Genomic DNA, 14623 nt, shown 5'->3' on the forward strand with positions numbered 1-14623 from the left:
TAAACTCGTTAATCCTTCTATAGCTTAGGTCAGCAACTAGTCTATGGTTTTATACAGCTGCTCTGAAGATTGACGCGCATGCGGGCTGGCGGGCTCTTCGCGTAATCCCTCACTTCAACCTCATAATATAAATATCAAACTTCAAACAGTAAGTTCTCGTTTAATCTTTCTATTTATACTCACAAAGAGGACTTCTCTAAACTAGGTTTCTAATGGCTCTGAACTAACCAGCTGTTTAGCACCTTATTTCTCCATCCCATTCCCATTCTATCTTCAGCATTCTTTTCTCTTCCAACGAAGCCCATTGTAAGGCAACATCTTATATTCAGCAAAACCTGTCACAAGATAAACTTTGCAGTTTAACATTTAAATTAACAATGCCAGCTAATCAGCCATTCCAACACTATGCCTCAATTTCCCTTTTTTTCAAATTCTGGCTGTATTTTACTTCCGAAAGTATTATACTATCCAATTCAGCATGAGGAAATGCAAATGTCAGATTCCTTGTTTTCAAGCTATTCTGACTTTTTTTGTTATCACATGGCAAAAACCTGTGTGGCTAACTTCTTGCCTCGAACAGATGTGCAATAAATTGGACAGTCATAGATTGATACAGTGTGGAAACAGGCCCTTCGGCACAACTTGCCCACACTGGCCAACATGCCCCAGCTACACTCATCCCAACTGCCAGCAGTAGGCCCATATCTCTCCAAACCTGTCCTATCCATGTACCTGGCTGCTTCTTAAATGTTGGGATAGTCCCTGCCTCAACTACCTCCTGTGGCAGTTAATTGCATACATCCACCGGCCTTGGTGTGAAAAAGTTACCCCTCATGTTCCTATTAAATCTTTTCCCCTTCACCTTATTTCAGCAAACTACAGCGATAATGGCTGTAACTGGGTTAAACGACCTGTCTCTTCCGTCTCTGACCTATGCTCACATGAATCCTTCCTCAGCAAATGTTCTGTGCTGCACACTTCAGTGCACAGCTTGCACGGCAAGGCTACGAAATGGTTAAACATTTGAGCAATGATCAGGAACTCTGAGGTGCTGGAATCTTAAGCAAAAACACAAAGTGCTGGGGGAACTCAGCAGGTCAACCAGCATCTTTGGATTTGCGATGGATAGGTGATGTTTTGGGTCCGAGCCTTTCTTCAGACCAAGAACTCTGATATTTGGTTAAGATCCAAGAATTATATCTTTGTAGTCTTTACTCTGAATATTCTCCTTGGACTTTGACCATATTTACAAGCAGGCTCTCATTCCCTCTGACTTAAAACATATATTTTCTTATCCATTATCACAGTAATTTGAAACATGCCCACTAGTTAGCAGATAATCCTCCTTACTTTATTTCAGGTATAAGATATAACAAATGCAGTCATCATTTTGCTCCTTTTTTGAAGATAGATGACTCCTCTATGTGGTTGGCTAAAAAACTGCCAAAATAGATTTATTAAACAGTAAATGAATAAATGAACAGAATCAATGACCTACTACAGCAGAGAATGACTCAACAATCCCTCTGGTAAGAAAGAAAATAACAAATAGTTACGCTGGTCACATCAATCAGCAGATAAAATAGATGAGAGACAAAGTTTCTGATCATTAACCTTTACTCAGGAGAGGGAGATGTTGCAGAGCATACATTAACATTGCACCATTCCTACTGAGCGCAACTAGGTTGCTGCACTGTAGGTGAGCTATAATTCTTTAGCAATTAACAAAATCCTACCTTTGCTCCAAAGGCGTTGAAACTGATCGTTGTCCATTGGTTGATTGAGAATTAACAGGCAATATTTCAATTTTCCTAAAATGAAAAGGGTCAAGTTAACCAGGAAATTACATATTCACATAATTACTCTGCAGTAATCATTTTTTGTTCAGCCATCTTATTGTTCATCCTGTTCTAGAGAGACAAAATCCTCTCTATTTTTGCATCACCCTTTTTTAATCACAAATTCCAAAGTACACCTCAGACAACGTGACAATTGTCTTTCTTTCTTGCCAATTTTATGATTTATTCTCGATTCAGTTAATATTATTAATCTTCCTTCTCAAACCTCAATTAATAACACGGTTAAATTCCATATACAAATAATGTGCACAACATTTCTTCCTGTAATATTCAGTTTGAATTGGGATCACCAAACCTCTGCACTGTCTTGCCGGGATAGCAATGATACCTGCATTTTCCATCCTACTGATCTAAAAGTCCAGTACCATTTTTAAAAAAAAGATTAATATAATTACATAGTAAGGTCCTGCAACATTAAGTGTTGCAATGCCTAGATGCATCTTTGTACTATGCATCCCCAAGCTACTGCAAGGATGGCTAAGCACAAGCCATGCCTATCATCTGCAGAGGAAAAGAACAACTAACAGTCCCTGCTGGATTCTTCCTGGCATCCAATCAAACACAGAATTGTTCAAAGGCATGTGAGCCCTCTCCGTTTAACCTCGGGTTCAAAATGCATAGTCCTGGGGGAAGGAGCAAAGAGAAGAATTTGATTATGAGGCAGAAAATATCTGTGAAGTTGGCAGAAAAGGTCAAGCCATATGGTTTCCACAGATAATTGCCATACACAAATGAAAACAGAATCCCAACAACTTTTCATTAGTTTCTGCATTTTTTTAATTGACCAGCTTTAGTGAGCCATGATCTACCTAAATTAGACCTTGGGCAAGTATTAAACAAACATGCACATTGCTGTCTCAGGGCTGCAGGGCAAACCATGAAAGATGAGCTTGTGACAGGAATTGGATTGAACCTGAAATTTGATTTACCCTGTGGATTATATTTTGCCGATGGCCACACTGAATCAATGTCAGACATCTATGGATGGTTAAAAAGTGAGAATGCTTGTTCTGAACCCAAGATGATGACCACCACTGTGTAGGAATAAACTGAAGATGCTGGATTAAACCGAAGATAGACACAAAAAGCTGGAGTGACTCAGTGGGTCAGACAGCATCTCTGGAGAAAAGGAATAGGTGATGTTTCTGGTCAAGACCCTTCTTCAGGCTGGTTGTAAAGTCGGAGAGCAGGAAGATGGGTCTCGACCTGAAATGTCACCTATTCCTTTTCTCCAGTGATGCTGTCTGACGCGCTGAGTTACTCCAGCTTTTTTGAATATCTATGATGACCACCATTAATCCTTGTATCTGATAATGTGTAATGTGAAGAAGGACTGCAAAACAGCAAGCAAGAACGTGACAGTATGAGGTGTATATCTACTACAGTTAACACAGTTATCTACTTTCAGCTACTATCTACCTCATTGGAGCCCCCTCGACTATATTTGATCGGACTTTCGGACTTTATCTTGCACTAAACATTATTCATGTAATTCCCTTTATCATGTATCTGTACACGGTGGATGGCTCTATTGCAATCATGTATTGTCTTTTCGCTGACTGGTTAGCACACAACAAAAGCTTTTCACTGTACCTCTGTACACGTGACAATAAACTAAAAACTCAACTAAACTACATTCTATAAAATCTTAATTCCATTCTGCCAGTTTCTCCATCTCCATCATAGTTGCTCCAGTGACATTCCACATTCAGAGGTGTCTGAAACGTCTTCCTTCTTCCTGATCCATGGCTTCCCTTCGATCATAGTTAACTGTGTCCACCTCATATATTTGTGGCACCTCTTCTCTCATCTTCTCTCCTGAACAGAGCAAGGGTAGAGTTCCCCTTCCATTCCGCAACCATTCTTCCGAGCTTCAAGGAGATTTCCCCACCAGACACATCCTGCCCTATTCGTTCAACATTTGGAATGCACTGTTCCCTTTGCAACTCCCTGGTCAGCTCTTCTGATCCCATAACAGGAGGAGTTGCAGCATCTGTCCTTTTTGTTCTTTCCGTCCTACAAATAATTTTCCAGGTGAAGCAGTGATTCACTTACACCTCTTCCAATTTAGTCGACTGATTTCAGTGTTGATAACGTGCCCTCCTTTATATTTGGAAACTAAACACAGAATGGGTGACTACTTTGTGGAGCATCTGCATTCAGTCTGAAGGGGCAGAATGTCTCTGTTGAGGCATTTTCTACAGAGCTTCTTGTTGGCTGTTTCCATAGTTCCCCATTCTGATCTTTCTGTTTTTGTAGACTGCATTTTTATATCAGCTCACAATATAATTTAGAGGAATGGCATCTCCTGACTTTTCACTTTGCAGCTTTGTTCATTCTATGTCAAATTCTACAAGCTTTGGCAAATTACTTTCTCCGTCTCAGACTCTATTCTTGCTATAAATTATTTATCTCAAGAGTCAAGTTTAATTGTCACATTCACAGAGATTCAAACAATGAAATTCTTACTTGCTGCAGTTATACAGGCACATTGGCGCAAAACGTAACAAGGAAATTGACAATAAATGATACTAGCTGAGATATTGGAGTAAAAAGCAACCTGCTGGAGGAACTCTGCAGGCCAGGCGTGGACCACAGACTAACCAGATGCTTAGTCTTGACCCAAAACGTCGATAGCTCCTTTCCATTCACAGATGCTGCAGAGTTCCTTTGGCAGACTCTTTGCTCCAGACTCCAGCATCTGCAGCCTCTTGTGTATCCCTGTGGTATTAGATCAGTTTTTCACACTCCAATGGCACAGCATGACCAAATGTGCACGCAGTGCATTTTGCAACTTATATTTTCCTCTGTTAGTACCCTACTCTGTATCTATGCTCATTTCATATATTTTGCATATTTTCTTTCTGTCATAAACTGTCCCCGTTACACTGTTAACCTCTACAATTTTTCCACACAGCAACTTTGTCCCCATCCTATCCGAAATATTCCCTTTGCCCTACCTACACTTTCTCTACAACTTAAAATTAACTTGTTTCCTCACCTTCCCAGAAGATGAATGGTTTTTGACCTGAGATGCTAATTGTTCTTCTTTCCCACACTCTTCAAAACTCTTTTCAACTTAATGACATACTTCCTATAGCTGGACGACCAGACTGCACATCGTCCTCCAAGAGTGGTCTCATTAATGATGTGCATCTGCATCACAATGTTTCCAGTATATTCTTTACATGATTTCCAGCATTCGCAGTAATTTTTATTTTCATTGCGATTCATCTTTCCCTCAGCGTTAATTAACCTGTGTTTTAATTGGTATCTCAACATGAACATTTGCTATCTCTGCCTTTTAGGGTATAATTGCTATTAATCAGAAAGCAATTCACGCTGAAACACTCAAGTTCAATTACTTTAAAATTAATCTCTCTGAGTTTAAACTTTCGTACGGAATATAAGATTATATTTTATCAAATGTAATATTTGCAAACAAAGGCACTGTTATTTCACAGCCAAAAATTACCAAACACAGTGCACCAATTACATTATCAATGGATGCAACAGTCATTCTTAAATTGGGCCTGTAAACATGTCTGCAGTGAGCAGCGCTTAATGGCTACACTGCACTAAAAATACAACTAAAACTAATTTAATTCTCTTGCTTTCTTCATTCTAAAATAACTCTAATTGTAAAGACAAAAAACACCTATTAAATTACATGTAACTAATACGAAAAGTTAAATGGCATGATAGTATACATGCAAATAGGTATGAATCCAATTCTGTGCAGGGTGAAAACTTTCAAATTAAGCAAATAAAGAAAAAGTTATAACGGCCTGGGAAAAAAATGTGGATGTTCACTTTATCAGGGCTGCCAACATTGGGTGAGAGTAGGGAGTGAGAAATTGCGAGAGACCAAGCCCGAGGGAGCATAACGACCGGGGGGGGGAGGGAGGAGGCTGTCCCCCTCCCATTGGTATGGAACATTTGCATTTTTCAGCTTGAAATGTACACTATGGTGCATACTGTAGCGATTCTTTTAACTTACACTTGAATGCAATATATATGCTTTAAATTAGATTGGAGCGTTTTTGAAAGGGGGGGAAGCTGTGCGATCACTGATCACTGGCCTTGGCGGTACCCGGTGAGGGACTGGAGCAACCGAGTGGGGAGAGGGTGTGGAAGAAAGGTGTCCCCAGGGGAGGAACTTTTTGAAATTTGATGTATTAAAATCATGTTTTACTGCACTGTAGAAGTATGATTTCAATGTTTTTTGTATAGAAACATAGAAAATATAGGTGCCATTCGGCCTTCGAGCCTGCACCGCCATTCAATATGATCATGGCTGATAATCCAGCTCAGTATCCTGTACCTGCTTTCTCTCCATACCCCCTGATCCCTTTAGCCACAAGGGCCACATCTTACCCTCTTAAATATAGCCAATGAACTGGCCTCAACTACCTTCTGTGGCATCTCGGTCCTAAAAGATTTCCCCCTTATCCTTAAACTGTGACCTCTTGTTCTGGACTTCCCCAACATCGGGAACAATCTTCCTGCATCTAGCCTGTCCAACCCCTTAAGAATTTTGTAGGTTTCTATAAGATCCCCCCTCAATCTTCTAAATTCTAGCGAGTACAAACCGAGTCTATCCAGTCTTTCTTCATATGAAAGTCCTGACATCCCAGGAATCAGTCTGGTGAACCTTCTCAGTACTCCCCCTATGGCAAGAATGTCTTTCCTCAGATTAGGAGACCAAAACTGTACACAATACTCCAGGTGTAATCTCACTAAGACCCTGTACAACTGCAGTAGAAACTCCCTGCTCCTATACTCAAATCCTTTTGCTATGAATGCTAACATACCATTCGCCTTCTTCACTGCCTGCTGCACATGCATGCCTACTTTTAATGACTGGTGTACCATGACACCCAGGTCTCGTTGCATCTCCCCCTTTCCTAATCGGCCACCATTCAGATAATAGTCTACTTTCCTGTCTTTGCCACCAAAGTGGATAACCTCACATTTATCCACATTATACTGCATCTGCCATGCATTTGTCCACTCACCCAGACTATCCAAGCCACCTTGCAGCCTCCTAGCATCCTCCACACAGCTAACACTGCCCCCAGCTTTGTGTCATCTGCAAACTTGGAGATGTTGCATTCAATTCCCTCATCCAAATCATTAATATAACCATATAACCATATAACAATTACAGCACGGAAACAGGCCATCTCGGCCCTACAAGTCCATGCCGAACAAATTTTTTTTCCCCTTAGTCCCACCTGCCTGCACTCATATCATACCCCTCCATTCCCTTCTCATCCATATGCCTATCCAATTTATTTTTAAATGATACCAATGAACCTGCCTCCACCACTTCCACTGGGAGTTCATTCCACACCGCCACCACTCTCTGCGTAAAGAAGTTCCCCCTCATATTCCCCCTAAACTTCTGTCCCTTAATTCTGAAGTCATGTCCTCTTGTTTGAATCTTCCCTATTCTCAAAGGGAAAAGCTTGTCCACATCAACTCTGTCTATCCCTCTCATCATTTTAAAGACCTCTATCAGGTCCCCTCTTAACCTTCTGCGCTCCAGAATAAAGACCTAACTTATTCAACCTATCTCTGTAACTTAGTTGTCGAAACCCAGGCAACATTCTAGTAAATCTCCTCTGTACTCTCTCTATTTTGTTGACATCCTTCCTATAATTTGGCGACCAAAATTGTACACCATACTCCAGATTTGGTCTCACCAATGCCTTGTACAATTTTAACATTACATCCCAGCTTCTATACTCAATGCTCTGATTTATAAAGGCTAGCATACCAAAAGCTTTCTTTACCACCCTATCTATATGAGATTCCACCTTCAAGGAACTATGCACGGTTATACCCAGATCCCTCTGTTCAACTGTATTCTTCAATTCCCTACCATTTCCCATGTACGTCCTATTTTGATTTGTCCTGCCAAGGTGTAGCACCTCACATTTATCAGCATTAAACTCCATCTGCCATCTTTCAGCCCATTTTTCCAAATGGCCTAAATCACCCTGTAGACTTTGGAAATCCTCTTCATTATCCACAACACCCCCTATCTTGGTATCATCTGCATACTTACTAATCCAATTTACCACACCTTCATCCAGATCATTGATGTACATGACAAACAACAGACAAATATATATCGTAAATAGCTGGGGTCCCAGCACTGAGCCTTGCGGTACCCCACTAGTCACTGCCTGCCATTGTGAAAAGGACCCGTTTACTCCTACTCTTTGCTTCCTGTCTGCCAGCCAGTTCTCTATCCACATCAATACTGAACCCGCAATACCGTGTGTTTTAAGTTTGTATACTAATCTCTTATGTGGGACCTTGTCGAAAGCCTTCTGAAAGTCCAGATATAACACATCCACTGGTTCTCCCTTATCCACTCTACTAGTTACATCCTCGAAAAATTCTATAAGATTCGTCAGACATGATTTACCTTTCATAAATCCATGCTGACTTTAACCATATAATCATATAACAATTACAGCACGGAAACAGGCCATCTCGACCCTTCTAGTCCGTGCCGAACACGTATTCTCCCCTAGTCCCATATACCTGCGCTCATCCATAATCCTCCATTCCTTTCCCGTCCATATAACTATCCAATTTATTTTGATAGTTATATAACTATCAAAATATAAAAACGAACCTGCCTCCACCACCTTCACTGGAAGCTTTCCACACAGCCACCACTCTCTAAGTAAAGAAGTTCCCCCTCATGTTACCCCTAAACTTCAGTCCCTTAATTCTCAAGTCATGTCCCCTTGTTTGAATCTTTCCTACTCTCAGTGGGAAAAGTTCATCCACGTCAACTCTGTCTATCCCTCTCATCATTTTAAAGACCTCTATCAAGTCCCCCCTTAACCTTCTGGGCTCCAAAGAATAAAGCCCTAACTTGTTCAACCTTTCTCTGTAACTTAGTTGCTGAAACCCAGGCAACATTCCAGTAAATCTCCTCTGTACTCTCTCTATTTTGTTGACATCCTTCCTATAATTAAGCGACCAAAATTGTACACCATACTCCAGAATTGGCCTCACCAATGCCTTGTACAATTTTAACATTATATCCCAACTTCTATAATCAATGCTCTGATTTATAAAGGCCAGCACACCAAAAGCTTTCTTTACCACCCTATCTACATGAGATTCTACTTTCAGGGAACTGTGCACAGTTATTCCCAGATCCCTCTGTTCACCTGCATTCTTCAATTCCCTACCATTTACGTCCTATTTTGATTTGTCCTGCCAAGATGTAGCACCTCACACTTATCAGCATTAAACTCCATCTGCCATCTTTCAGCCCACTCTTCCAACTGGCATAAATATCTCTGTAGACTTTGAAAATCTACTTCATTATCCACAACCCCACCTATCTTAGTATCATCTGCATATTTACTAATCCAATTTACCACACCATCATCCAGATCATTGATGTACATGACAAACAACAGTGGACCCAACACAGATCCCTGTGGCACCCCACTAGTCACTGGCCTCCAACCTGACAAACAACCATCCACCATTACTCTCTGGCATCTCCCATTCAGCCACTGTTGAATCCATCTTGCTACTCCACCATTAATACCCAACCATTGAACCTTCTTAACCAACCTTCCATGAGGAACCTTGTCAAAGGCCTTACTGAAGTCCATATACACAACATCCACTGCTTTACTCTCATCAATTTCCCGAGTAACCTCTTCAAAAAATTCACGAAGATTAGTCAAACATGACCTTCCAGGCACAAATCCATGTTGACTGTTCCTAATCAGACCCTGTTTATCCAGATGCTTATATATATTATCTATAAATATCCTTTCCATTAATTTGCCCACCACTGACGTCAAACTAACAGGTCTATAATTGCTAGGTTTACTCTTAGACCCCTTTTTAAACAATGGAACAACATGCGCAGTATGCCAATCCTCCGGTACTATTCCCGTTTCTAATGACATTTGAAATATTTCTGCCATAGCCCCTGCTATTTCTACACTAACTTCCCTCAATGTCCTAGGGAATATCCTGTCCGGACCTGGAGACTTATCCACTTTTATATTTCTCAAAAGTGTCAGTACTTCCTCTTCTTTGAATCTCATAGTTATAACCATAGCTACTCTACTTGTTTCCCTTACCTCACATAATTGAATATCCTTTTCCTTGGTGAATACCGAAGAAAATAAATTGTTCAATATCTCCCCCATCTCTTTTGGCTCTGCAGATAGCTGTCCACTCTGACTCTCTAATGGACCAATTTTATCCCTCGTTATCCTTTTGCTATTAATATAGCTGTAGAAACCCTTTGGATTTACTTTCACCTTACTTGCCAAAGCAACCTCATATCTTCTTTTAGCTTTTCTAATTTCTTTCTTAAGATTCTTTTTACATTCTTTATACTCCTCAGGCACCTCATTTACTCCATGCTGCCTATAATTATTGTAGATCTCTCTCTTTTTCCGAACCAAGTATCCAATTTCCCTTGAAAACCATGGCTCTTTCCAATTTTTACTATTTCCTTTCAACCGAACAGGGACATAAAGATTCTGTGCTCTTAAAATTTCACCTTTAAATGTACTCCATTTCTCTTCCACATCTTTCCCATAAAACAAACTGTCCCAATTTACTCCTTTTAAATCCTTTCGCATCTCCTCAAAGTTAGCCTTTCTCCAATTAAAAATCTCAACCCTAGGTCCAGTTCTGACCGTCTCCATAATTATATTGAAACTAAAGGTATTATGATCACTGGTCCCGAACTGTTCCCCAACGCATACCTCTGCCACCTGACCCGTCTCATTTCCTAACAGGAGGTCCAGCACCGCCCCTTCTCTAGTAGGTACTTCTATGTATTGCTGCAAAAAAACTATCCTGCACACATTTCAAAGATATCAAAGGTATCAAAGGTATTTTATTGGTCACATTCACATACACCAAGGTGTAATGAAGTGAAATGCTTTTTGCCATTTTGCAGCACACAAAAAAAGAATACAGACATAACACCAATGAGAGTCTTAAACACAAAGAACATCCCCCCACAATGGCTCCCACCATGAGGGAAGGCACAAAGTCCTGTCCCCTACCGCATTTCACCCATAGTCGGGTCTATTGAGGCCTCCACAGTTGCCTCTACGGAGGCCCGATGTTCTTGGCCGTTCTCGCCGGGTGGTGGTGCTCCGGCGTCGGGAGAGTTCTCACAGCGGCATGGGAACCCCGGAACGGCCCCCCCCCCCCTACTGGAGGCCGCGGCTTCCGAAGCCGACAAGGCCGCGCCGGTTGGAGCTCCACAACTGGCGATCTCGTCGCGAGATCCCAGGCTACCGGTGTAAAGTTCGGCGCCGCTGCCCGCAGCTGGCCGCTCCACAGTCCCGCAGCTCCGCGATGTTTTACCTGGTGGTCTCAGCTCACCGGAGCTCCAGCGCGACGACCCAGGCAAGGCATCGCCCGCTCCAAGATAGCGCTCCAGCGCTGTGCCACCGCCGAAGCCGAGGTTCTGGGTGGTCCGCGACAGGAAATGCCGCTCCAGGCCCGCTGGTAGGCCGCGAGGACGGGTCGAAGCTGCAGCCCGGAGAAAAGCTGCCTCTCCGACCAGGTAGAGACCCTGAAAGGCAGTTTCCACCTCCCTCCCCCCCCCCCCACCCCCACACAAAAAAGTCTAGACCTCCAAACAAAACACTTTAACTAACTAAAAATAAAAATAAAACGGTGACAAGACAGACAACATTTTACAAACTTCAACCCATCCAGCCCATTTACAGAATGTGTTTCCAAGTCTATGTGTGGAAAATTGAAATCTCCCACAATCACTACCTTGTGCTTACTACTAATATCTGCAATCTCCTTACATATTTGCTCTTCCAATTCTCGCTCCCCATTTGGCAGTCTATAATACACTCCTATAAGTGTTGCTACCCCTTTCCCATTTCTCAGTTCCACCCAAATAGCCTTTAAAAGATTGAAAAGACAAACAGGCTGTAGGCAGCGGCTGCCGTCAATGCGGTGCCTCTAGTGGCAATGAGAAGAAGATTAACTTATATCAGAGTGATGGCAAGAGCAAAGTATGGAGGAGAGAAGGAACTGCCCAAGATCCAAAGCATACCACCTCATCTGTGAAACACGGTGATGGGGGTGTTATGGCCTGGGCATGTATGGCTGCTGAAGGTAATGACTCACTTATCGTCATTGATGATACAACTGCTGATGGTAGTAGCATGATGAATTCTGAAGTGTATAGACACATCCTATCTGCTCAAGTTCAAACAAATACCTCAAAAAGCATTGGCTGGCGGTTCATTCTACAGCAAGACAATGATCCCAAACATACTGCTAAAGCAACAAAGGAGTTTTTCAAAGATACAAAATGGTCCATTCTTGAGTGGCCAAGTCAATCACCTGATCTGAATCCAATTGAGCATGCATTTTATATGCTGCATAGAAAACTGAAGGGGACTAGCCCACAGAACAAGCATAAACTAAAGATGGCTGCAATACAGGCCTGGCAGAACGTCATCAGATAAGACACCCAGCAACTGGTGATGTCCATGAATCGCAGACTTCAAGCAGTCATTGCATGCAAAGGATATGCAACAAAATACTAAACATGACTACTTTCATTTACATTACATTGCTGTGTCCCAAACATTATGGTGCCCTATGTATAAACACTGCTGTAATTTCTACATAATGAAACCAAAATGTATAAAAATGGCGTTTATTAAAATCTGACTGTACCACATGTGTTTTTTTTTCTATTACACATTTCAAATGGTGGAGTACAGAGGCAAATAAATAAATTATTGGTCTTTGTCCCAAACATTATGGAGGGCACTGTAATCCATATCCCTCCATTCCCTGTATATCCATGTGCCTATTCAAAAATCTCTTAAATGCCACTATCGTATCTGCCTCATACGAGAAAACTTTGAGGTGTTCAGTGCTGACTGGAAAATCAAGCCTGAGGATCCACTGCCTTCAATGAAACATCAGCTATCAGAGATTCAAAGAATTGCAGCAATGATGTTTAGATGTCTTGGGGATTCTAGGTTCTGAAGGGAATCGGAAGACTTAAAACTTTTGTTGAAAATAATAAAGTTTAAATGACTCGTGTCTTTGAACATACAACAGTTCACAATGTGTCAAATATGCAAAGTAAAACTATTCTTCTCTATGTGTGATCCATATCCCTCCATTGATAAGGAGCAGTTCTGAGCAGAATAAAGCCACTTGGCCCATCAAGTCTACTCTGCCATTCAATCATGGCTGGTCTATCTTTCCCTCCTGCCTTCACAACCCCAGACACCCTTATTAGTCAAGAATCTGTTAATCTCTGCTTTAAAAATATTCATTGATTTGGTCTCCACAACCGTCTGGTGGTAATGAATTGCACACATTCGCTGCACATCCATATGCTTATCCAATGCCCTCATAAATAAATATCCTCCTTGTCCCATATTAATCTTATCTACTGCATCTGGTGTTCCCGATGTCGCCTCATGTAAATAAGTAAGTGAGAGCACGCGTAGACTAGGCGATCGTTTTGCCGAACACTTGCGCTCAGTCCACCAAGGCCTGTGGGATCTTCCAGTCGCACACTTTCCTTTCTGACCTGGGCCTCTTCCATTACCAGAGTGAGGCCACACATAAACTGGAGGAGCAGTACTTATACTCCACTTGAGTAGCTTACAACTAAACGGTATGAACACTGAATTCTCCAATTTTAGGTAACGCCTACAAACACCCCTATTACCCCTCCCTATCTCTTCCAGCCCTCCCTCCCTTTCTTTCTCTACCCCCACCCACCTCCCACCACCCTGTACCCTGGCTGACTTTGGACCGGATTCGTCCCTCCACCTAGATTCCTTCCTCCAGCTTCACAATTTGCAACTTTTTGATCCTCGAGCGTTAAATAACAGAACAAATCAGGGCTGTCAACAGATTTTCTGCCTGATCAGCTGAGTTGCTCCAGTATTTTGTGTCTTGGTTGAGAGGGAGAGGTTTAAAGGGGGTCTAGGGGTAAGATTTCCGCACAAAAAATGAGTTGGTATCTGGTATGAGAGGCCAGAGAAGATGATGCAAGCAGGAACAGTTACAACATTCATGAGGTACTTGAAGGAGCAAGGCAGAGGCATATGAAATTAATGCAGTTTAGCAGATAGGCATGATGGTCGGCACATACACAGTGGGCTGAAGGTCCTGCTTCTATGCTGTACAACTCTGCCCTATAAATGGAAGGAATTATTTCTACCACTAAAGTGTGTTCATGAGAGCATATCTGGAATAATGCACACAGATTTTGTCTATTTAAATGTACTCAGATTACAGGCAGTTAAGATAAGGTTTACTTGGTCGATTACTGGAGGGGGGAATCTAGAAAATGAGGAAGTAATTTTCCAACAAAACTTTATCAATGTAGGTTGGAAAGTGAGGAGAAATTCTTTCATTCAGAGGGTTGAGAATCTGTGGCTTGTCCACCGTAGAGAACTACATGGGATTAATAATTTAATTGGTATTGCCAAATGCGGTAAAATCTTTTGAGTGCAATCCGGTCAAATCATACTATATACGAGTACAACAAGCCATATATGTACAACAGGTAGTGCAAAAAGAAAAATACCACAGTGCAGAATATAGCATCACAATGTTATAGTGTTACAGTTACATCGGAAAAGTGCAAGGTTTATTAAGAGGTAGGTTGGAAGATAGGGGCTACACCCTAGTTTATGCAAGGACCATTCACTCGTCTAATAACAGCGAGGAAGAAGTGGAATCTG

The 14623-nt window shown here is 41.7% G+C and overlaps 1 protein-coding gene across 5 annotated transcripts in view; it reads right to left on the reverse strand.

Moving 5' to 3' along the window:
- The window catches only part of tpk1 (thiamin pyrophosphokinase 1), a 349575-nt gene that overhangs the window by 269271 nt on the left and 65681 nt on the right, over positions 1 to 14623 (reverse strand). For all 5 annotated transcript variants that reach the window (XM_055656935.1, XM_055656952.1, XM_055656943.1 and 2 more), the window contains one exon: positions 1737 to 1811. In XM_055656935.1, coding sequence (XP_055512910.1) covers positions 1737 to 1811 — 75 coding nt within the window. The remainder of the gene's footprint in view (positions 1 to 1736; positions 1812 to 14623) is intronic.

Source organism: Leucoraja erinacea, chromosome 2, assembly GCF_028641065.1.
Source record: "Leucoraja erinacea ecotype New England chromosome 2, Leri_hhj_1, whole genome shotgun sequence".
NCBI lineage: Eukaryota > Metazoa > Chordata > Chondrichthyes > Rajiformes > Rajidae > Leucoraja > Leucoraja erinaceus.